At 47.6% G+C, this 23,214-nt stretch overlaps 1 protein-coding gene and 1 non-coding gene across 8 annotated transcripts in view; both read left to right on the top strand.

Moving 5' to 3' along the window:
- CDK5RAP2 (CDK5 regulatory subunit associated protein 2) overlaps positions 1-23,214 on the top strand; it is a 167,414-nt gene that overhangs the window by 31,666 nt on the left and 112,534 nt on the right. For all 7 annotated transcript variants that reach the window (XM_032478313.1, XM_032478314.1, XM_032478309.1 and 4 more), the window contains exons 5-11: positions 229-305; positions 5,746-5,869; positions 8,385-8,539; positions 13,148-13,310; positions 14,570-14,623; positions 15,496-15,615; positions 18,132-18,224. In XM_032478313.1, coding sequence (XP_032334204.1) covers positions 229-305; positions 5,746-5,869; positions 8,385-8,539; positions 13,148-13,310; positions 14,570-14,623; positions 15,496-15,615; positions 18,132-18,224 — 786 coding nt within the window. The remainder of the gene's footprint in view (positions 1-228; positions 306-5,745; positions 5,870-8,384; positions 8,540-13,147; positions 13,311-14,569; positions 14,624-15,495; positions 15,616-18,131; positions 18,225-23,214) is intronic.
- On the top strand, positions 10,126-10,229 carry LOC116663428. Its single transcript, XR_004319682.1, has one exon. It is a non-coding gene; the product is annotated as a U6 spliceosomal RNA (small nuclear RNA).

Genomic DNA, 23,214 nt, shown 5'->3' with positions numbered 1-23,214 from the left:
TACATAATTGTTCCAAGCCTTGAGAAATCCAAGGCTTTCTTTTGAGACCACCAGTGTTTAATGATTCCCTTCTCCCGGTGCCCCAAGGCCAGTGAGGGTCTGAGTCTAACATCTGCCTGTTACAAGTATCATGCTGCCAGTCCACGCCGAAAGCGGGTTCCCCACTGCCGGCCTTTGGAGGTCCTGTGTTTGACACCATTTCTTTTCTTTCCTAATCTTGTCTGGAAGAACATCGAGCTCAAGGTGGAAGTGGAGAGTCTGAAGCGGGAGCTCCAGGAGAGAGAGCAGCTGCTCATCAAAGCCTCGTGAGTACCTGCATCCTGGGCTCAGGGCTCCGACGGTGCAGGCTGGGTGCGGCGGTAAAAGAGAACCTTGTGTTCCTAAGCCACTTCTCGGGCTGAGCACTGAGGACCCCAGGGAGGTTTTCATCTGTATTTAATTATTCAACAAACTTTAAACATGTAACATACTTACAGAAAAATGAACGGACATTAAGTGTACAGCGGGATGAATTTTCACAAAGTGAATACACTTGTGGGGCCCGCATCCACATCAGAAACCAGAGCATCACTAGCCCCCCAGATGTTTCCTTTGTGCCCCCAGAACTTACCCTTTCCCACAAAGATAACCACTGTGTTGACCACTGGTGTCTGTACTAGTTAGTTCTGCCTCTTTTTGAACTTTATAGAAATGGAGTTGTACGCTGGGCACGAACCCTTTTGTGTCTGGCCTCTTTCCAAAGCGATGCGTCTGCGAGACCCATCCACGTTGTAAATTACATCAGCAGCTCATTCATTTGCATCACTGTAGAAGGTCTAGGGGCCTGGGGGTCCTCAGGACCCCTGCGGTGGGTGAGGCCAGGTGGGCAGAGGGGGCAGCTTCCACCAGAGTGACTCATTTTTGTATCTGTCTTATGTACTAAGGTCCCTTGTAGTCTTTTGTTTAAAAGAGGGGTTCTCCTGCTTTCAAACATTTGAAAACTCTTATTTTATTTCATCAGTCAGTTAATTAATTTAAATATTTATTGAACAACAAGCACCATTCAGAGAATACAGCCTATGAGTCAGCTGGTCATACATTCATTCATTCATAAACGTTTCTTACGTAAACGTGCCCCGTGCCGAGGATTTGAGAAGAGACAGCCCTTCACTTGGAGCTCATCAGAGGCGGATGAGCCTCACAGCATGCCACACGTGGAGTGTAATCAAGATGCAGCGACAGAGGACATCTGTGGGCATGCTGGGAGCACCAAAGTGTGCTGAGTTTCACTTGGTGAGAGAGGAGTCAGACTTCCCAGAGCTGACCCACCGAGGATCTGGCTGCAGCGCACATGAAGATGCTCTGTCTGTCGTGGGAGCAGGGCCCCTGCCGGGGACCGCAGACCAGGAGCACGACGTCTTTGTCCCAGGGCGCAGCTGCTCTGCTCTGGGCCAGGCCATATAATTCCCAATTGTCACCCTGCCAGCAGCCGGAACGGACTGCTGTTGGCTCTGAGTAGACTAGGGGTTCCCTGGCCCAGGCTTCTTTGAGTTATGCTGACCTTGCACACAGGATATTTTCTGAGTGAATGAATGAATGAATAAACTAGAGTAACATGTTTTTGTTTTCGTTGATTGCTCTTGTTTTTTGGAAGCACATCATTCTCTGGGCAGGAAGTCAGATCTGTCAGTGTTAAGGCTCTTTTTGGTCTGACCAGCTTTATAAATTTATTCAGCAGTTTTATGAATTTTTATCAAGCAGTTGCTGTGTGCAGCCCTGGACCAGGTTCCTGGGAATATAGTCTGATTCAAACAGATGTGCGGGGCTTACACCCTGGAAGGGGTATGGGGAGCAAATACTTGGAATAATAGATATGTAAATACAAATTGGGAAAAGAGCTCTGAGAAAAATAAAGGAAGCTTTGAAAGTTTGTAGCAGCGGGAATAGGTGTATAAATATAGGTACACAGCTGGGAAGGTAGTGTTTGGGACGAGATCAGAGGGGTAAGTAGGACGTAACCAGGTGGAAGGTGGAGAAGAAGTGTCGAAAGAGAAGGGACCGTGCAGGTCTGAGGAAGAACAAGTGTAGGGGGCTCGGTCTTGTCCTGTAGGGTCTGGAGGCCACTCCGGAGATTCTGGTATTGATCCTGAGAATAGATGGAAAGTAGTCATGGGTTTTAAGCAACTGACACAAACAGGGCTTTGTTTTTCCAAAGGTCACCGTGGATGCTGAGTGGGAGATGTTCTGTAGAGGGAGCATGGGTGGAGGCAGGGTTAGGAGGCTGGTCTAGAAGTTTGGATGAGAGATTTGGGATGAGATGCCTGGGGGGATGGAAAGTTAAATTTAGGAAGCAGATCTGCAGGGCTCAGTTGTGGGTGGGAAGGGCAGGGTCAAGGATGCCTCCTGGCGAGGAGTTCTGTTTGAGGCTATTTGCAGTGACTGCACTGCCCCGCTTTCTCCCATGTGGTTCACAGAGACTAAAAATGTTCCGCTCCTGCGGTTCTGGCTTTGCTCCGGCAGGTCTCTTCAGCTTCCAGTCCCCTCCTGGTCCAGGTGCCTTTCCTGTTGCCTTCCCTCCGTAAAGGCTGCATCCCGTGGCTGCCCGAAGCCCCCGTCTCGACCTCTTCAGAGACTTCTCTGGTGTATGACGACAGTCCCGTGTGTGTAGCACTTTTCAGTTTACCAGACGCTGTCACATCCATTTACATTCCATCATTACCCTGGGAGCTGGGCAACTCTCGAAGAAAACCTCATGTTATAGGAAAGGGGGAGTTGAGGCCTGTAGAAGGGAAGGACCACGACTAAAACCGCTTAGAAAGCTCAGAGCTGGGATTAGAACTCAAGCCCCTGACTGCTGGTCCAGCACTAGGTTTCATATTCTTTATTTTCCTGTGTGTGATCATCATTTCCCCGACATGACTGTATGTCGTGGGACCAGTGGAAAGGGAAGGGGCTCTGGCTTGGCCCTGCCGATAGGTGGGTCTTTGGCCTCTGAGTCTTGGCTTCTCATCCCTGCCGTGGGGTGTGTGCCGTGTCTACACACACCTGCTAAAGCTGCCTTTCTTTACCCCTAGCTGTCCAGCACCTGGCAGTCTGTGTGTGGCACATACTTGTTGATGGAAAAGAGATATGGGAGCTGTTACAGGAAAAGCCCCTGCTTTTCCTAAAGAGCTATAATTAGAATGGAAAAGGTCAAGAGGAAATGTTGATGGTTACAAAAGGTAGCGAGGCTGGTGTTTATGGAAAGTTCTTTCCTGTATTGGGTGGAAAGCTGGGTTAGACCAGTTTCTCTCAACCTCTCCTCTCCTAAAGTCTTGCTGTCTTTCTCATCTCTTGCCCTGGATTCTATAAAGCAGGAAAGGGTAGAAGGCAGAAACTAACATTTATTGAAATCCCACTTTGCCCCAAACCCCGTGCCTGGTAATTGACATCCTTTATCGCGTTTGATTTTACAATCACTGTTTGAGGCGGCCAGTATCCCCATTTGAGTGAAGAGAAGACTGAGGCTCAGAGGAGTGGGAGGACTTGCCCAGGTTGGTCACAGAGCTGGGACTGGTCTGTTTGGGACTCACTGCCTCACTGTGGCGTAGACATACATGCCTGCTGGCTTGCCATTGTTCTATGTATCGGTTACAATAAGGGGACATTAAAAACAAAAGCAGACATATTGTCGGGAGTAAATTTTATCTCTGTGGCTTTAAAACACAAACAAAAATAATAATTCCATTAGTAGGGGAGAACTGCACCGCACTGCCGAGTGTAAATCTTACTGCTCTAGTAACTGTAAAATACAAAGATGATAAATGAAAAGTTGGAACATTTATTATTGGGAATATATTTTATTGGTATAACTAAAACGCAACCAAACTGAATAATACCAGTCGGTACTTGTTAAAAATTGTAGACAGCCTCTTGACCGCGTGTATGAGTCTGACTGTGAAACCCAAAGGGTTGATCTGGGCTGAGAGGAGGGGATGGTGTATTGCACTCACTGGGCCGGGGGAGGGAGGGGCGCGGGGGGGAGGGGGTAATAGAGTGGGTTATTTTCTAGAGGAGTCTCTATAGAGCCCAAGGCTGGAACATTCGTGGCGGTCAGTGGAAATTTGGGACAGGAAAAATCCTGCACCCAAGGCTCAGAGGGGGAAGCTGCTAGTACAGAAATCTTCCAGCCATGTGTAATGCCTCTCGAGAAGTGAGGGCAATGATGTGAGTCACTGTGAATTCCAGACAGCACTGATCAAGACACGAGCCCAGGGAGGGGGCGCCGAGGACACTTCACAGCATTAATCAGGAGGTGGCAGCGGTGGCCTTAGTTCTGGCCAGAAATGATCTGTTCTCAGCTCAGACGCCAGCAGAGGAGTGGAATGAGGCCTGTCACAATATCTCAGCAGGGGGCCAGCACTGTGGTGGCCTCGGGCCCAACAGGCAGCACTCAGATCGGAGAGGAAAGGGTGCTGTGCTCTGGTCACCACGTGTGCTAGTGCATTCCTCCTAAGAGGTAATCATCTCATTTTTCACGTGAGGAAACTCAGGTGTGAGAGGTAATTTACCCAGAGTCACACTGAGGACATAATAGAGTCAGAATTCGGAAGCAGAGCTGTCCAGCCTCAGAGCCCCTTGTTCCCATCAAATTCCATTAAAATGATATCATGACAATGGGGCCTTCTGAAGGCTGACCCGTGAGAGGAAACAAGATATGAATGACATCTTTATTTGCAGGCGACTCATGTTTGAGACTTGGACAGCAAGTATGGCCCTCTTGACTTTCCATTGTTCTCAGTCAAAAATTCACATGGCCTGTACGTGTGAGTGTCTGATCACGTGGCTCTCGGTTGGAAAAATGTTACAGACCCTTAAAGTAGGGCACGGGAGGCCGGTGGTGAATAGATTTATTCTTTTGCAGTTTTTCTGAAAAACTAGCTTTAGGTGGAGCCATTTCCTTTATTATTCTGCCTCCTGGAAACCCACAGTCGTTTTAGAAATCTGATGAGAACTGCTCTGAGTCTGTGTCTCACAGATTCATATCCGACGTTATTTTTCTTTTTCAAAAACCAAAATGAAAAGCATCAGTGGCTGTGGTCCCGTGTCTGATTTTGGTGTGCCAGCTCCACCTCTGCTTGCCAGGCGGCGAGAACACTCCATGATGCCCTGTGCTGAGAGCTCCGCCTTTTATGTTAGACACCCTGCCCTCGGTCACTGCTGGGTTTGAGGTGCTTCCCCTCCAGCGGCAGACGCCGTGTACCCTCCCTTCCATCAGGTTTATCTGAGTTGTACACTGCTCCTTTGCACACTGATCTGTCAGACCCGCTATCCGCCTTTCCTACCACTGGGGAAGGTGTACTTTACCAGAAGTTTGTCAGTGGGGCGTTTGGCAATAGCTGTCAAATGTCTTAAAAGTGTGCTTATCTTTTAACTTAGTAATTCCTTTTCTTGGAACTGACCCTAAGGAAATCACTGGATGGTATGCACACTGTGTCTGTATATATATATGTAATATATATAAAACATACATACGTGTTTTAATTGAGATACAGTTGGCGTATAACATTGTGTAAGTTTAAGGTGTACTGCACGGTTGGTGCGATACGTTTGTATATTGAATGATCTGTGCTTTTGAATTACAATTATTAATTTAAAAAAGAAAAGCAGCTCAGCCCAGGCCAGTGGGAGAATCGACCAGCAAATATTTTTCATCTCTTCGGGGTGACTGGAGTCACTATCTGACTGTCCCTCTTGTGCGTCTTATACCTTTGCCTCTTTTTGCAGCAAAGCAGTTGAGAGCCTGGCTGAAGGGGGCGGCTCTGAAATTCAGCGGGTGAAGAAGGATGCTCAGAAGAAGGTGCAGCAGGTTGAAGAGCTCCTAACCAAAAGAATACTCCTTTTAGAAGAGGCAAGTCTGGAAGCCCGGAGGAGAATGTGCTCCTTGCAGTGGGTTCATAACAGAGTGGGCAGAACTTTGTTCCTTTTTTCATAAACTGTCAGGGTTTCAGCAGAAACAAAAGCCACTCTTATTGGGTGTCTCTTGGGCCCCAGCCCCGTTCTAGGCACTTCACATACGGGATTTATACCCTTACACCCTGCACCCTACCCTTTATTGTCTCCATCCTCTAGGTGAGGACACAGAGGTACAGAGAGAAATACTAACCAGGGCAAGTTTAATCCTGGATTCAAACATGATTGCTGATTTGACAGCCTGTGTTGTTGCTCCAGCACCAGCCTTCTCGTCTAGTTTATTCTCTTTATTTTACAGAAGAGGAAACGAAGGCCCAGAGAGGGGAAGTGACTCACCTAACATAGCTCAGCCTGGAACCAGATTCCCTAATTTGCAGGCCATTGAGTGCCCATGCGGCCCCTGTCCCCAGAGCCCAGCCTCAATCCCTCCACCCTTCCATCCCACCTGTGCTCACTAACTACCTTTCCTCCTCCTCCTGACTCTCAGTCAGGTGCCTCCTGTGACTGTGGTCGGAGTCAGGATGTTTCTTGGCCAAAAATTTTTATCTCCTAGATGTTAAAAAGTTTTCCTCTATACTAAGCTAGTGTTAAGTAATACTAGTTCCTTAATTCTTGATCTTTGAAGTTGTGTGATGTCACTTCCTCTTCCGGAAACCCTGATTCTCCTTAGCAGGTAAGAGGAGAGATGACACCACAAACAGAACAGCAGATACGTTTGTGTTGTCTTTTGCAGCTTGTCATGGTCTTTCCCATTCATCACGTTCACATCACCCCCATGAGGGTGTATAGATATTAGGTCCAGAATACAGACAAGGAAACAGACTCGGAGAGAGCGAGAAACTTAGTCTTGGTCCTGGGTAGTAGCGCTGAAACCGAAAGGAGGGTCTTCGGAGCCCAAATTCTGAACTTCCGTTAACATGTAATCCTGAGACTTTTCAGAGACTTACTCTATTGGTTCAGCCGTTTTATTTTCACCAGTAGGTGCTTCCCAGTGGTTTAGGGTTGCGTACTGGGTTGAGTCCCTGCCCTGTCACTTACTAGCTCTGTCACCTTGGATAAGACCTTTGCCTTCCCCGCGCCTGCGCGGCTGCACCTGCGAAATGCAGCCAGTGATGCCCGCCCTGCGGTAGTGGCTGTGATAAGGACAGTGAGCTCACGACTCATGGAGGGCTTACTTACCGTCTGTGAGGCACCCTTCTTTCCTAGCCTTCCCGTACGTTGATTTAGTTAATCCCTTCAGTAAACTTTCAAGGTAAAGACTTTTGTCATCCCCCTTTTAAAAACAAAAACAAAAACAAGCTGACACAGGGACAGAGTGGCCTAGTCACTCGCCCGAGGTCAGCCAGGCGGTAAACGCCAGGTGGTCTGGCCGCAGAGCCCGCATTCTGAACCCTGTCTCTCAGTTAGGGAACTTTTTAGGGTTGGGTGAGGATCAAAGAACTTATAAATAAAGCTCTTTGCTCAAAGCCTGGCATTAGTAGGCACTCAGTAAATAATAGATTTTGTTTTCTGTCTCAGAATATTGAGAAATGGTTTTCCTAGCTGTCATTGGGATTGGCAGGCTGTCCAGCCCTCTTGGGGAGACAGTGGTGGAGGCGGCACTGTGGAGGGAGAGGGCAGGGAGGAGGAGGAACCAGCGTTTTTGGAGCTTCCTGTGATGCAGCAGGCTTTTGGCGGAGTCTGACGGCAACTCTTTGATGAGACGGTGGTTATCCCTGTTTTATAGGTTGTGAAACTGGGGATCAGAGAGGTTAAGTGACTCCTCAAGGTCACCCAGCAAGTCAGTGGGGAGCTGGGTTTTGAACCCAGTTTGATTTTACTTTCATCTTTGTGATGTGATCAGAGGCAGCTGGGATGAGGGCTTGGAGAACTGAATCTGCTATCAGGTCACTGTCCTGAGCACCAGGGCCTTTTTCCTGACACGGACGCCCCCTGAATGATTTAGAGACTTTCCTTGTGGGCTTCTCCGCTCCCTCAAGAAGAACATAGAGTTTTTCACCACTTAAATCACCTTGGAGATATAGGAAATGTATGGTAGAATTGTATGGTCATTATCTTTAAAAAAAAAAAGTGAGGGGCACTGGAGTGTGAGATGAATTTGTGTGGAGATTATAGTGATGCTCAGGACTTGATGTCTGTTTAGTTACAGAGAGGCACATTCCTCCTTGTCGTGGAAGCTGTAAATATTGATCCGATTTTTCAAAACTGAAAATACAGTTCTTGTAGAGTTGAGTCTTTTCCATCAGAAATGCCTAATACCCTTCAGGATACAAGAGGGAAAAGAGGCCTGTGAATGTATTTATTACTGATTCTCTCCATGTAGAGTACAATTCAGGGAGGGGAAATGTGCCGGAGAAAAAGTCATAAATATTTATATTTTAATCCAATTTCCTTTCAAAATGTTCCCAATTGTATTGAAAAATTGCATCAAATTGCATTTAATTTAACTCTAGGATGTGAGAGCCGCCCAAGCAGAACTGGAAAAGGCCTTTGCTGGGACAGAAACGGAGAAGGCGCTTCGGCTGAGCTTGGAAAACAAGCTTGCAGAGATGAAGAAGGTGCACGAGGGGGACCTGGAGATGGCTCTGGTCCTGGAGGAGAAAGACAGGTCTGGCTCTGTGATGCTCTGACATTCGTGTACCTAGCAGCATGATTCAGAAAAGGGGAAAGAGTTGTCCCCTTCCTACTCTTCTCCCCCTTTTCCCTGCTTCCTCCCCACATTGAGAAAACTAGGGATAAAAATCAGGGTGAAAGAAGAAGGAATCGGATAGTGATATGAGGGCAGAGGTAGAATTAGTAGACAGAAATTCATGCTAAAAAGTTCTACTCAGATACTAAGTTTAGCATTCAGTCTTGCCACAAGCTTCCGGGCAGCCGAAGGAAAAAGGGAAAAACAACCCTGGTGGACAAAAGAGTCACATTGCTCACAAGACAGAACAAGCTAGTAACTCAGGAGAAGCCCGGTTTTACTTGACACTGTCAGAGAGAAATTTTTCCAATAGATTTTCCCAAAGGAAATAGTAAGTGACTACATTCCCACAATAAAACACTAGTGAATTTTCTGTGTCCGATTTCCCATTATATCTTTCAATGCAGGCTGAGGGCCCAGATTAGCACAGTGCAATGGGCCAAAATGATGTAGACCAAGTGCAGAGCTCTTCAATGGTCCAGACATAAAGTGTGTGCCATTGGTCCAGAGAAATGGCTGGACCGTTTGGTTTCTAGGCAATCTTTAATGCCCATGATGTCTTGCAACCAAACTTTTGATCAAAACTGGTTAGGAGAGAGTTGAGGATTTTATTCTTTACCACAAATCTTGACATTTTAAAAAAAGTTTAAAATTTTTTTTTAACGTTTTTTTTTTCAAGTGGAGGCACTGAGGATTGAGCCCAGTATTTCGTGCATGCTGAGCATGTGCTCTGCCACTGAGTGATACACCCCCCCCAACCCCCCCAAATCTTACATTTTCATGCTCTCGCCTTGCTTTGGTGGTTGCTAAGTGGAGGGGTGAGTTAACTAAATACAAGTGAAACTTCTGGTTAACCTCTGACCTATCCATTGACGAGCCGGGCTTGTTTGGACAGAAATCGTCCTAAAGCATGGTCAGGGAACTGAAAGAAATGCAGCGTTGTGTTCTGGAAGGGAGGGAGGAGGAGCTGGGCAGCTCGGGTGGGCCTTGTTGAGGAGTTGGCTCTTGTCCTCAGGGCTTGTGAGAAGAGTTGAGGGTGGGGGTGGGGGGATGACAGGCTCAGGTTTAAATTTACAGAGATAGCCCCTGGCTGCGCTGGAGGATGCATCGGCAGTGGGGCTGATTGGGAAGATTGGTTCTTGGGCTGATGCTGAAGTCCAGACAAGAAGTGCTGGTGACGAGGCCTGGGGTGACAGAACCAGGACTGGGGAAGAGCAGGCACAGATGACATGACTGCTTGCGGGGCTTGGTGGCTGATGGATTCGGGGCGAGGGAAAAGGCTGCAGAGATCCACCTGACCCAGGTTTTGAGCAACTGTGGGATGGTAGGGCAGTTTGCTGAGTTTGTGGGAGAAAGGGAGAAAGAAAGAGATTGTTTTCGGGTAGCGGTGGTGGGCAGGTGAACTTTCAGTTGGGTGTGTTGGGTTGAAGGATTGTTGGCATCTGAGAGGAGAGTCCAGGAGACGCTTGGGCATGTGGAGTAAGGTCAGAATTCAAGGAGATGCAGTGCTCGCTCCAGGCAGCACATGTACTAAAATTGGAATGATAGAAGATTAGCATCGCCCGTGCACAAGGATAACACGCAAACTCGTGAAACGTTCCATATTTTTTTTAATATTATAGCTATACTAGGAAGGCAGAGATACAGTAATAAATTACAGTAATTTTGAAAAAAAAAAAAAAAAAAAGGAGATGCAGATTTGTTGTTGGCCAACTCCTGAGCACAGCCTTGGGCTGGGTGCCAGGAAGGCAGGGCTGACCACTGTCTTCCTTCCATGGAGCTCCTGGAGCGGGGGAGGGGACAGGTGTTTAAGTCGTGATTGGGGTCAGGGTTCTGGGCTGTGACAAGACCACGGGACTGATAGCTGTGCTTGGGTGTGGGACAGGGAAGGCTTATCAGAAGAAGAGCGCTGGGAGTTGGGGTGAGACACACGCAAAGGTCCACATGGATGGGGCCAGGCACATTTCACAGTCATCATTGTCCCTGTTAGCACATGCTGAAGAAGCTTGGCTTCTCATCTTTTGGAAGAGGGAAGCCTTTTTGGGAAGGGTTAATGCTTTTTGAGTGCTTACCCAGTCGGTAGGGTCTCCATGGATGTGAGTGGTCAGGTCGGGTGTCCTCTGGGTCCGGCTGGGCGGGCAAAGCAGACTGATGCGTCAGTCCCGCAGATGCGGCTGGCTCTCGGGGTTAGAGGTGCCCCAGCCCCACTTGCAGAGACTCAGCCAGATGCCACCTCTGGATTTCTGCCGGCTCGGCTGTGGTCCTGTGCTGGCGGGCCTCTCCTGGGACTAGATCAGTGTGCTCCCTCCCTGACGGCAGACTTTCCCAGGAAGCGAAATCGAGGGCAGCAGGTGAGTTGCAGAATTGGAACAGGCTTGGACGTGCCCTGGTGAGATGGGGCCAGGACCGACTGTCGCCGGGCAGGGCCCTCGCTGGGACGGACACTGCCCGTGTCCTCCTGGGCGCTCACCACCCTTTGCAAAGGTACGTGCTTTCGCTGCTGCTTGCTTCCCTTCAGCCCGGCCTCACAGCTAGCCTGCATCTTTAAGGCAGTCGGCATTGAGGAGCCCTGAAGGGCCATACGGCCAACATATGGGTTTTGTTTGGCTTGCATGGTGCTTTTTAAAGTGTGAATTTGTTGCTAATACAAAAAAAAAAATCTAATTTAATGTGAAAGTCTAGATTTCCAGCTTCTCTGGAAAACCTGAAAGGCGTGGCCGGACTGGGCCTTGGCCTGGCGGGGTTGAGGTTCTCCCTGAGGTGGGCCGGTGCTCCGGCTTGTCCCCACGGGCCTGCCCTGCTCAGTTTCATCCCTTTCTGGAACTTGCTCTAAGGGAGCTACAGCAAATCAGTATTATCGAAGTGTAAGTTACATGCAACACAACACATTGTGCTAAGTGTACAGTTGGGTGACTTCATCTCTCTTGAATTGTTTGTGATGGTTTCTGAGTTGAACCCCCAGAGGGCAGTCTTGCTCCTCTTTCCAGGTTTTGGGGGGCATTGTACTGGTGCTACTTGGTTCGCTGAGTACCCCATTGTCTCAGTCTGTTTGGGTAACATAATACAAAATACCACAGATTGGGTAGGTTACAAACAACGGAAACTTATTTCTTACAGTTCTGGAGGCGTGAAGTCCAAGATGAGGGTGCGGACACGATAGGGCGAGTGCCTTCTAGGTCGTGGACTTTCCATTGTGTCCCCGCATAGTGGAAGGGGTGAGGGGTCTTTCTGGAGCTTCACTGCTCCCGTTCCTGAGAGTTCCACCTCCAGGACCTTACTTCCTCCCACAGGCCCCACCTCCTAATCCCATCGCCTTTGGGGCTTAGGATTTCAACATAGGAATTTTGGGTGGACGCAGATAATCAGATATTCAAATGCGTATTGCTAGGTGCTTTAACTGCTCTCAGCTCACTCCTCACCTTCGCCTTGGGACGCTCTCTCAAGCCTTTGCTCTTTCTCCCATACTGAGTAGCTTTCTAGCCTTAGCTGGAAAGACTGTTCTAGAATCCTCTGACAAAATGTTAATTGTTGAATGTTAAGAAAAAGTAGTAATTATAGCCACTGTCATTTGCTGGTTCTGTCATGAGCCTGGAGCTTCTCTCCATTCCACATAAGCAGGTAACCCCCATTTTACAGCTGAGGATATGCAGGCCTCGAGAGGTTAAGTAACTTGGCTGTGGTCAGGAACAGTTGATGTGGGGTCATTGGGTGGACTGGAGAAAGATGTGTCCAGCTTTACCTGAGGGGGCCTCTTGGGGTGTGGGTGGGCAAACTTCCTTGAGGGGAGGTAACGCCTTACTAAGCCTGACAGGATGAATGGGTGATTGTCAGGCGGTGGTGGGAGTAGGGCTGCGGGGGGCATTCGGGGAGAGGGTGTGGGCGTGGTCCAGAGACACACAACAGCCGGGCTTCCGGAGAGGCCTGGGAGGGAGGCTCTGAGTGGTGACAGAGAGGGCGATGGTCTCCTGTGAGAGATGAAACTGGTCAGCATGGCCTCTGATCTGCTAGGCCCTGAAGGCTGGGGCCTGGAACACCTTGCCGAGGAGTTTGGCCTTTATCTTGAAAATCTGTCTGCTTTAGACCTTGCCCTGAGAGGCCTGGGAGAGGTGTTCTTGGGTTTTTTTGCACTCACTGGAACAGTTCTGCTTTATTGGTTGTGTTTGGTCTCACTGCCAGATTTCTTTGGGAGAGATTTCTTGGCCAGGAAAAAAAAAATTAGTAACCCTCTTCTGTAGATGGTGGGGGCGATGAAAGTCTTTGAGCTTTGAGCAGGGGTGTGACTCAGTCAGACCACAGTCTGGTGGCTCAGAGGTTGGATTGACCTCTGGCAGGGCTGGAGGTGAGGGGATTGGTAATGCCACTCGAATTCTGTCCCTTAATCTCCCACCTGCAAAGTGCTATTCCGTTTGTGTTCAGTCGTTGGACACGTCTACTTTGAAGGTGTCTGGCCCCATTTCCCACCTCCTCCTGCTCCACTGAGCTAAGAGAACAGCTTAGAATTAATATTTAAATTTTGTTCTCTTTTAGACTGATTGAGGAGTTGAAGCTGTCTTTGAAGAGCAAAGAAGCTTTAATTCAGTGCCTTAAAGAGGAGAAATCTCAGATGGCATCTCCTGATGAAAACGTGTCATCTGGAGAGCCCCGAGGACTCTCTGCCACTCTGAGGGGAGACGGGGAGAGAGAGGCTGAGGTGAGGCGCCGGGACATGGAGAGGGGACTTTAATTAGCGACCAGAGTCCTCTGTGGGAAACGGAACGGCCTTTCTGTATATTAGCTCCCTGTCAGCTGAGGAATTACCAGAAACTTCCTTTGTCGGGGGCCCTGGCCTCTTTTTTCCTTCCAGCCTTGTGTTCATACAGAGTTGGTTAAAAAAAACAGTCCACACCTGCCTGCCTCTGTTTTACCATGTGTTAATTTGTTGTTGCCTGGGGACTTTATTTTCATCCATCGGGTTTTTTTTAGGATGAAATTGTGGGCCGTACATGTCTGGCCTCTGTAGTTAGAGACAGGCCTGAGGCCAAGTTTGGTCTGAAACTTCAGAGACGAGTGTCGGGGGATGGCGGGGGGGAAGGGAAGTAACTTACATTGGGCCTGACAGCACTTGAAGGGGGTCAGCGTGCTCCTCAGTTAATCCTGGCCACCTTGCGGGGCAGAGATCACGGTCCCCTTGTAAGTATAGAAACGCACTCAGAGGAGTCGTCGTATTTTCTTAGGCTTCAGGAGCTGGGACGCTAGTACCAGCCCCCAAGGCCTCCCTGGACCCCAGCCCCACACGAGGCGGCCTTCACGGCAGGCTGTCTTGAAGAGGGTGGGCAGGCCTGGGGGTGCGGGTGGGCCTCGGGGAGGCCTTCCGGTTCTGACTGGAAGCCGGGTGGCTGTGGCATGTGGTTGGTTCACGCCAGGGGACTTCCGATGCTTCTGGCAAGTCTTGATCTCTTCACAGAGCAGGGTCTGCTCTGTCCCGACCATAGCCATGAACCCTCTGGCCTCACCAGTTAGTTTTTTTTTTTTGGCGAGGGGGAGAGGTAATTAGGTTTGTTTGTTTGTTTATTTTAATCAGGGTACTGGGGATGGAGCCCAGGACCTCATACATGCGAGGCATGCGCTCTACCGCTGAGCTGTACCCTCCCGCCACCTGTAATCAGCCCTCATCTGCCCCTCCTGATCCCCTCCTGGCTCCCCGGGCCCCCGGCTTTCGTAGGCCCCTGGCACGGTCCCAGCTTCTTGGCTCACTCTGCGGGGTCGGTGGTCAGGCAGGGTGGGTTGCTCGTCTTTACGTTGTCCCCCACTGGGGCGGGACTCTAGGTGAGACAGGAGGGGTGGACGCTGGCTTCCATGAGTTCCTCATCTGCGGGGAGCCGAAAGTAAATGAAGTGCCCATTCTGATTGTCCTGGGGGAGCTACTGGATTGTGGGTCCCTTCTGGGCACCAATGAATACCTTTTCTTAGGCTGCACGAATGGAGCGCCAGAAGGAGAGAAATCGCTTTGAGGAGAGGATCCAGGTATGTTGATACAATTTTTAAAAATGGGTTGAGGATTTATCCTTGCCTCTTGCTTTCTTCTGAGTGCACTAGATGGTTCCGTGTGAGTCCGTATGACAATGGCTGTCACTCATTGTGTGCTCCTGCCTGTCAGTCAAGCTCTAGGCACATTGGAAGGGGTTTCTGAATCTTTGCGATAGCTCTGAGAAGTAGGCATTCCCATTTTGCAGATGTAACGCGTGAGGCTCAGGGAGGTGAGGTCCTGTACCCAAGGTCACGTAGCTCGGAAGAGGTGTAGCAAGGATGCAGACCTGCCAGTCTGATTGCAAAGCCACTGCTCCAGGGTCCCCTGGTCACAGCAGCTGGCATTTGTGTGGCGCCTGCCAGCTTAGAAAGCACTTCCACGTCCATTATCTCATTTGATCCTCACAACAGCCCAGGGGGGAAGCAGCGGTGATTATCTTTAGAAATGAACTCAGACTATGAACATATATATTCAGTCTCCATCAAACAGAATTCTCTGCTAGCTTTTGTAGCATTAAGGAATGAAATTAATGATCTGTTATTTCCCCCAAATAACCTGGTACGGTTTCAAAGGCTCTGATGTGACTGTATTCAAATTCCAGAAGGCATTGGAGTCCTTCCCATAGGAATAGCTGTCATCTTCTTAACTGATCTGAGCCCCTTCCTGCACCCAGCCCTGTTGCCGTGAGCGGTAACACAGTAACTCGGAGCCGACGCTGCTGCGTTCAGCTCTGCTTGGAAACATTAATCACAGGTTGACAGGAAGAAGATAGAATAACCGCTTTTGAGTGTGCTCTTAAAGATATATTTACAGTGCATTTTGGTTAGAACGCATCAACTTAGTGAATCTTTTTTCTAATCTAATTTAGGCACTTCAGGAGGACCTGAGAGAGAAGGAAAGAGAAATTGCTACAGAAAAGAAAAATAGTTTAAAGAGGGATAAAGCCATTCAGGGTCTAACCATGGCATTAAAGTCAAAGGAAAAAGAGGTATGTCTGATACAGCTGAAGTGAGATTTTTCTTTATTAGCTTCTGTGACTGGCCTGTCCTACCCTGAATTTTTAGCTTTAGGTGAAGAGTTTATAAGGGAGCCGAGATGAGGCCAGCAGTGGGGAGAGGGCCCTGCAGTCAGTTAGAAGTCCCTTTGGGGTATCTAACCCAGCGCTGTCCAGTGTGAATGGGATGTGAGTTACTCTTGTAATTTCAAAATCTCTAGTAGCCACATTAAAAGAAATAAAAAGAAACAGGTGAAATTAACTTCAATAATGAATATATGCCAAATGTTATTATTTCAGCCAATATACAAAAATAATAATGAGGGATTTAACATTTTTAAAATCTGACTTTTGTCCTGGAAGTCCAGATACGCTTACAGCACATCTCAGGTCAGACAGACCACGTTTCAAGTGCTCAGAGGTGGCTAGTGGCTGCCATATTGGACAATGAGGGTCTAGTCTTTTGAAAGACAACAGAACACTGAGATGATGGAGTTTGGGGAGGCAGGGCCAAGACTGTGACATCTCACCTGAATGGTCCACCCACTCCTCAGAGTCAGTACTCTGGAAACAGACTCATCACCTCCATCGCCAGCCCCATCTCACCGTTATACTCCGTTTTCTCTACTTTTGTCTGAGTCGGTGGCACCCTCCTGTCCCTAGTCATGCCAGCCAGAAGTCACCCTTGACTTCTGCCACCTGGCTTGTTGCCTTTGGATCCAAGGTGGTGGCTGATGGTTCCTTGTGGTTTTCCTTTTGTGAGTAGCGATCTGTTTTGTCTCAGTAACTGCCAGGCACGGATGCGGAGAGGAAGGATGCGGAGAGGAAAGCGCAGCTCTGCTTACAGGCCTGGTGGGGAGAGGGGACAGTGGAGGTGCTGTAACTGAGGGAAGTGCAGGGGGCTGTGGACACGGAGGGGAGGGAGCCTGGTCCAGGTTAGGTTGTGGATGAGGGAGGGGAGTGCTTCTTTGAGGAGAAGCTGAGCTGAATCTTAAAGGATGACTAGGAGTTAGCTGGGGAGGGAGGCAGAGACTAGGAGGCCATTTCGTGCACAGGGGAGGACACTGGTCACGGTACTAAGTTAGGAAAGAGCCCCATGTGTGTTTGTGGAAACAAAACAGTTAGAGCTTGTCAGAGCATCCAGTGCAGAAGCTAAGTGAGGCGGGGGAAGCAGCTGGCGGGTGGCACGGGGCCCCGGTGCTGGGGAGCGCAGCATGCCCAGCTGCTCTGTGCCTGCCGTGCTGTGCCGTGCAGCCTCTTAAGCAGGAGGGGCGTTATCACATCTGCCGGGAGAGAGGCCTGTGGCTGAATCCGGGAAATGGGTGGGGGGAGAGAGGGAACGGCGGCGGGGAGGCCAGTAGCTGAGCTGAAAGCCCTCTAGTTCAGAGAAGCCAGAATGGAGGTGTAGGGCTTATTCAAGAAGTGAAGTTGGAATAACTGAAAATGAGAAGTAAATCTGGGGAAATTTGGTGGTTAGATGTAGGCCTGGAGAGAGGGAGCAGTCAAGGGTGACTTCTGACTGGCATGACTGGGACACGAGGGGGCCACCAACTCAGACAACAGCAGAGAGAATGGAGTACGGTGGAGGGGTGGGACTGGTGATGAAGGTGATGAGTCTGTTTAGAAAGTACCGACTTTTAGGAGCCCAGGGACTGCTCAGGTGAGATGTCCAGGAGGCAGACAGATAAGCAAGTCTACAGCTTGGAGAGGACTCCAGCTTGAGGGGGTAGATCTGAGAGTCAGTCCTGTACAGATGCGAGTGAAAATTCTGAGAGTTGGTCTCCTTATCCGAGGAGAGCATGGGGTGGGAAAGAAGAGGGTGAGGATGGGACGGCAGGGGACAGCACCAAGGCAGGAATAGGGAGGGGAGGCTCAAAGGGGACGGGGAGGGGTAGCTGCAGGAGTGGACGCCAGCCAGGAGTCTGTGGGCTTGAGGAAGCCAGAGGAGACAGGGGTTGGAGAAACCAACACTGTTGGCTGCAGCAGAAACTCGGTTCATAACAATGGGCGTGATTTGTGTCATGTGCTGGGAGTTCGTGGCCCAGCTGAAGTCGGAGACCTCTGGTATGTAGCGCATCGGTGGTGGGACAACCCTGCAGAGTGTGGCCAGAGGGGTTCCTGGCCGACTCTGGGCTGGAGGAGAAGGTCACTGGAGGATGAGGAGTTCTGGGAATAGCCAGGCTAGGTGGTTGGGTGGGTCATCCCTATGGACAATCATCGTAACAGTTAGTGTGAGCTGGGATGACATTTTAGGGCCGGGACACGCCATACAATCCTGTAGTTGGGTGAGTGGTCACGTCCTCGTCTTATAGTTGAGGGAATTAAGTCTCAAAGAGATTCAGTGCCTGGCCTGAGGTCATCCAGCTCCTAAACAGCCAAACTTGAAATCCCCCTTTTCTGACTACAAAGCCCTGGGTTATAAGCACCACCCAGTGCAGCAGGAACAGCATTTGGGCTGTGCGCCGAGAGCCCGGGTGCATTCCTGGCTGCTGTTCCTTATTTTCACCCAGATTGAAGAACTTAACTCCGAAATCAAAGAGCTCAGTGCTGCCGCTGCTAAAGCCAGAGAGGCCCCCCAGAAAGCACAGACCCAGAAGGTCCAGGTAAGCGTTTGCTTTGGTCGAAGTGACTCTCTCTTTGATTCTTACTCCTGGTGAGGTCAGGACTTCGCCGCTGAAAGGATCCAAGGAGAGCTCTGCGTGGTCTCGAGTAATAGAATTTGCTCCGTCTAATTAAAGGAGCTTCTCCAGCAGCTTTGGGGGCTTCTCTGGCCCCGTCCTCACCATGACAGTGACAATGACGACAGCTATGCCCACGGTGAGGAGTGCTGAGCTTCCGCTGTGCCAAGAGTAGACTGTAAACTGCGTGGATTAGCTCATTTAATCCTCAGTCCTGTGGGGAAGGTCATTTTCATCCCCTTTGTACTTGTAGGGGTTTTGAAGTTCAGCAAGGGTGTGCAGTTTCTTCACTGTCACACAGCTTGCAAATGGCAGGGCCCGGATTGAAATGTAAATTATTGCTAATAATCACGGCTGGCATTTATGGAACACAGACCATGTGCCGAGCCCTGTGCTGAGTGCTCTCTGTGGATCAGCCCAGTGAATCATGCAACAGCTCCACGAAGTAGGCACTGTGAATATCCTTGTTTACTGTGAGGAAGTCTGGGTTCAGAGATTCAAGTCTCTTGCTTAGGGTCACAGAAGTGGTGAGTGAGGAGCACAGATTTGACCCCAGACTCAGTCTCACTCCCAGGCCTGTGCTTTTCCCCATCGCCCCCTACCTTGCCTCGCCTGGCTGCACATACTCTGCCCCCTCCACTTTCTATTCTAGGCCTGGGTTAGATGCCCCGCCTTTTCTCTTTTTCCCCCCTCCGCAGTTGTCCTGCAAGGACTCCTGCTGGTCATCCCCTCCTATCTCCCCTCTCTCTTGCTAATTTTAGTTAAGTGTTTTTAATTATTCTAACATTTCCTTCCCACGTTTCTAGTGTCCCTATACAGTGTATACCTGTTACTGATAACTAATGAATCAAGGAAGCTCCGTCATCTGATTATGTCCGTACTGCCTTAAAGCTCCTCCCTCCCACCTCCTCCACCCCTGTTGTTTTTCGTTATTAAGCAGAGGTTAGGAGTTAAATCGAATTGAAGACTGTTTGGTTTCTAAGATTCATATCCCCGGCCTTATCTTTTGCAGAGCTTCGGTTCCCAATAAGAGTAATCGAAGTAATTTGGTGTAAATCATGGTGCCCATGAAACATAGACAAATCTTGTGTTCTGGATTCTCAGACTTTCCTTCCTCCACTGTTTAGACAGTGGCTGATGAAGTGGAGCTGAGATTACACTTTACCCTGAGTTTTTTTCCACCCCCCCTTGCTTAGAAAATAATAAGCCTTAAAAATTGAATTCTTAGGAAAACCATTCATATTTCCCATTTCTTGAGAAAAAAATATATGTTGGCAATAGATAAGCAGAGGGGCCAGATATCTTTACAAGTGTGATATTTTTCATGTTGAGCCTTGAAGGAAATAAAGGAGTCTTACACATTTAAATGTTACCTAGACTTACTATGTACATTTATTAATTTCATAACCCTCATTCCTGGTTGAAAGGCTTTCACAGTATTTTTTTTCTCAATTCATTTTTCTAAAAAATTGAATTATAGTCAGTTACAATGTTCAATTTCTGGTGTACAGCACAATGTCCCAGTCATGCATATACGTACATATAGTTAATTTTCATATTCTTTTTCATTAAAGGTTACCACAAGATGTTGAATATAGTTCCCTGTGCAGAGTGGTTTCTGAGGCCTTGTAATTTACGCTGTTGGCTGGGTTTCTCATCTTGCAGTGTATGGAGACCAGGGATGGTTGAAATTCCACAGGTCCACATGCCATATTCACTGTTCAGAGAGCACTCGTTTACTCCTTACCCACGAAGGTAGAGTGCTTCCCTGTTTGACAGGTTGCCAGAACTGGAACTCAAGTCTGACTCCAGAGTCTGTGTTCTTCTCTCCAGTCTGATTATGCGTGTGAGTAAATACACACCATTTGCTTGTATTGGCTAATTCATTAAGAAGTGTGTGTAGTTTGAAGGTTGCACGGGCACTTGAGAATGCACTGTCTTCCACGTCCTGGGACCTTTTGGGGATGTCACATGATTTGAACGTTTGCAGCCTGAGTAGAAGAGCCAGGGCTCACCAGGCTGGCATCAAGCTTGACAGGGAAGCAGCGCAAGTGGATTTCAGACTCTCAGGGCCGTGGCCGCAGTGCAGGATGGGAATTCCAGTCACAGGTGTGACTCCGGGAAGGTTACAGCGTAGAAGTAACATTATTTCTTTTCCCGCCCCTACCTGCCTGTAAAAGTAAAATTGCACATTGTAGGAAATTTATAGAATATTTAAAATGGGTAAAAATGGTGATAAAAGTCACCAATAAACTGACATGTAAAGTTGTTCTCTGTAAACACCTTGACTCTTTCAATGCATATATATACACACACACACACACACATACACACACACACACACACACACACAAACATATAACCTTTGAAAAATTAAATAGGATCATAATACGTATTTTGTTCTGTAACCTTTTTTTAAACCTAACATTCTTGGCATGGCAGTATATATATATATATATATATATATCTAAACTTAAAAAAAAATCATTTTAAGATAATTGTCGATTCACAGGCAGTGGATGTCTGTATACTCTTTACCTGGTTCTCCCAAAGTTAGCATCTTGCATGACTGTAGGTCAGTATTAGAACCAGGACATTGATGCAGTCCATTGACCTTATTCAGATTACAGCAGTTTGACATGCATGTTTGTGTGTGTGTGTCTGTGTGTCTGTGTCTGTGTGCTTTTTTTTTTTTTCAGTCTTTTACAGCTACGTATAGTCCATTGTATGTGTGTATCATATTATTTTTACTGGGAGGAACATGGCAGGGGGCATGGCTTTGAATCCTGACTCTGCTTCACTAACTTGTGTAACCTCGGGCAAGATGTTTGAGCTCTCCCAGCCTGCTTGTACATTGTAGAATTCAGATAGTCACACTTATGTCACAGAATCCTTACAAGGATTAAGCAAGAAAGTGTATCTGGGCACAGCTAGTAAGTAACTCAATAAATGTTAACTCATCCTTAAGTTGGGTGGTGTAATCTTCTGGCGTAAAAATACAGTATTTACTTTGGTCTGTTTTTCAAATTCTCAGTTGATGGTGTTATACATGTAATTTTTGGTTTGGGGAAACACTCCATGTTATCACTTGATTGGGAATGAAAGATAATAGAGCCAGTGACGGAAAAGGGGGCCTAGATTTCTTTATCCTGCACCTCCTGAGACAGTACTTTATGTGCCATATTTAATCTTCACAATGACCCTGTGAAATAAAGATCATCCCTTTCACAGATAAGGAAGCTGAGCCTCGAAGAAGGTGACCTTTCCCAAGTTACACAGCTAGAACTGGTCTTTGAACTCTGGGCTGTCTCTCTTTTTTTTATTAAACTCAACATGTTTCTACACTGTGGGGAAGAACGATTTGTTTAATATTTTATTTGGGTTTTAGTTTATGACCGTGTCTAATTGGGCCAAATATTTGCCGCCTGGTTGTTAGCACTGGACTGATGAAGTAGAATTCAAAATGCAGGGTGTTGTGCAGAAAGAGGTAAAAGACCCTCCAAAGAAGTTTTTCGAAAAGCCATTTAAGGAAAATTTAACACGGGAAGTATTTTTATGAAGTGAATTGAATGGATGAATTTGAATTCTTTGCGTTTAGACTTTTAAAGAGGCTTAGTCATCCTTATTTATGTGATAATCCTGCAGAACCTTCATCACTTTATAATAACTATTATTTTAATAACAACCATGGCTGTCCTATGTTTAACAAGCTCCTAACTGGTGTTCCTGTCTCTTGCCTTCCCCCCTTGAATAGTCTTCTGTATTACAGTTTTAATTTTTGGTAGTTTATTGATGTTAATTGAAATCTTCCCTGGAATGGGCAAGGCAGAACAGTGCTGTGCAAAGAACACAGGTTCTGGGGTCGGTTGAATCCCAGATTTAATCACTAGTCATTTAACAGGTCTGAGCCTCAGTTACTTTCAGAGGGATAATAACGTGTGCTTTGTAGGGCTGGTGTGAGAAATAGAGAGGTAATGGTGTAAAAGCGCCTGGTTAGCTCATATATAATCAGTGCTTAATAAAGGGAACTATGAAAATTGTTCAAGGTGAGCATTTCCCCAAATCGTTGTTTATCTCCTTTTCTTTTTTGAGTTTATTTAAATAAGCACTGCCCAGATACTTTTTTTTTTTTTTTTGGCCTGTGACCTAGGTTTCCCATTTCTTTTTATTTATTTTAATTTTAAAGGAAACGAAGACAGAAGTGTCTATAAAACTTTGGAATTGAGTGGTGTTCTCCCTCAGTCTCCGTTGCTGTGACCTGAGTAATAGTTGGGGAAACACGGGACCAGATGGCTGGGCTGCGGGGCCCCAGGAGCAGAGAGGTGGCCACCTCCTGGTCAGCTGTGGCTGTGGCCCAGCTCTGCTGAACGACTAAGACGTAACTGTCGATGGGGGCAGGGATGGGTTTCTGGAAAGGCCCGGAAGCTGGGGCCAATTCTTTCACTCCACAGCCTGAGTTGTGACCTTGACAGCTCAGGCATCCCTTGCTGTTAAGTTTTTAATCTTGTCCTCAAGCTCATTCAAAGGACATATTTTTTAAAAAGTTTATTTTCTCCTGATTCTAAGTATTATATATATGCTTCATTTTTTCCCCCCAGAAGACTAGAAAGAAGGAAAAAAAAGGGAAATGAGGAAATCACCCAGCCACTATAATCATTTTGGTATTTTTTCCTTCTAGGCTTTCCCCTAAACATAGCTTTTATTTTTTAGATCATTTACAGTTTGATTTTCTATTTTTTACTGTAACATTGTGACTTAGAAATGTTCCCTCAGCTCTTTGTGAAAATTATTTTAAGATTTTATTCTGTGGCTTTGCCATACTTTATTCGTTTTCATATTCTTGCACATTTAGGTTGTTTCTTAATTTTTTACTGTTCTAAGTTAATTCTGTGATGAATGACTTCGCGTATAAGGC

This window comes from Camelus ferus, chromosome 4, assembly GCF_009834535.1.
Source record: "Camelus ferus isolate YT-003-E chromosome 4, BCGSAC_Cfer_1.0, whole genome shotgun sequence".
NCBI lineage: Eukaryota > Metazoa > Chordata > Mammalia > Artiodactyla > Camelidae > Camelus > Camelus ferus.
This window is presented reverse-complemented; position numbering and strand designations above follow the sequence as displayed.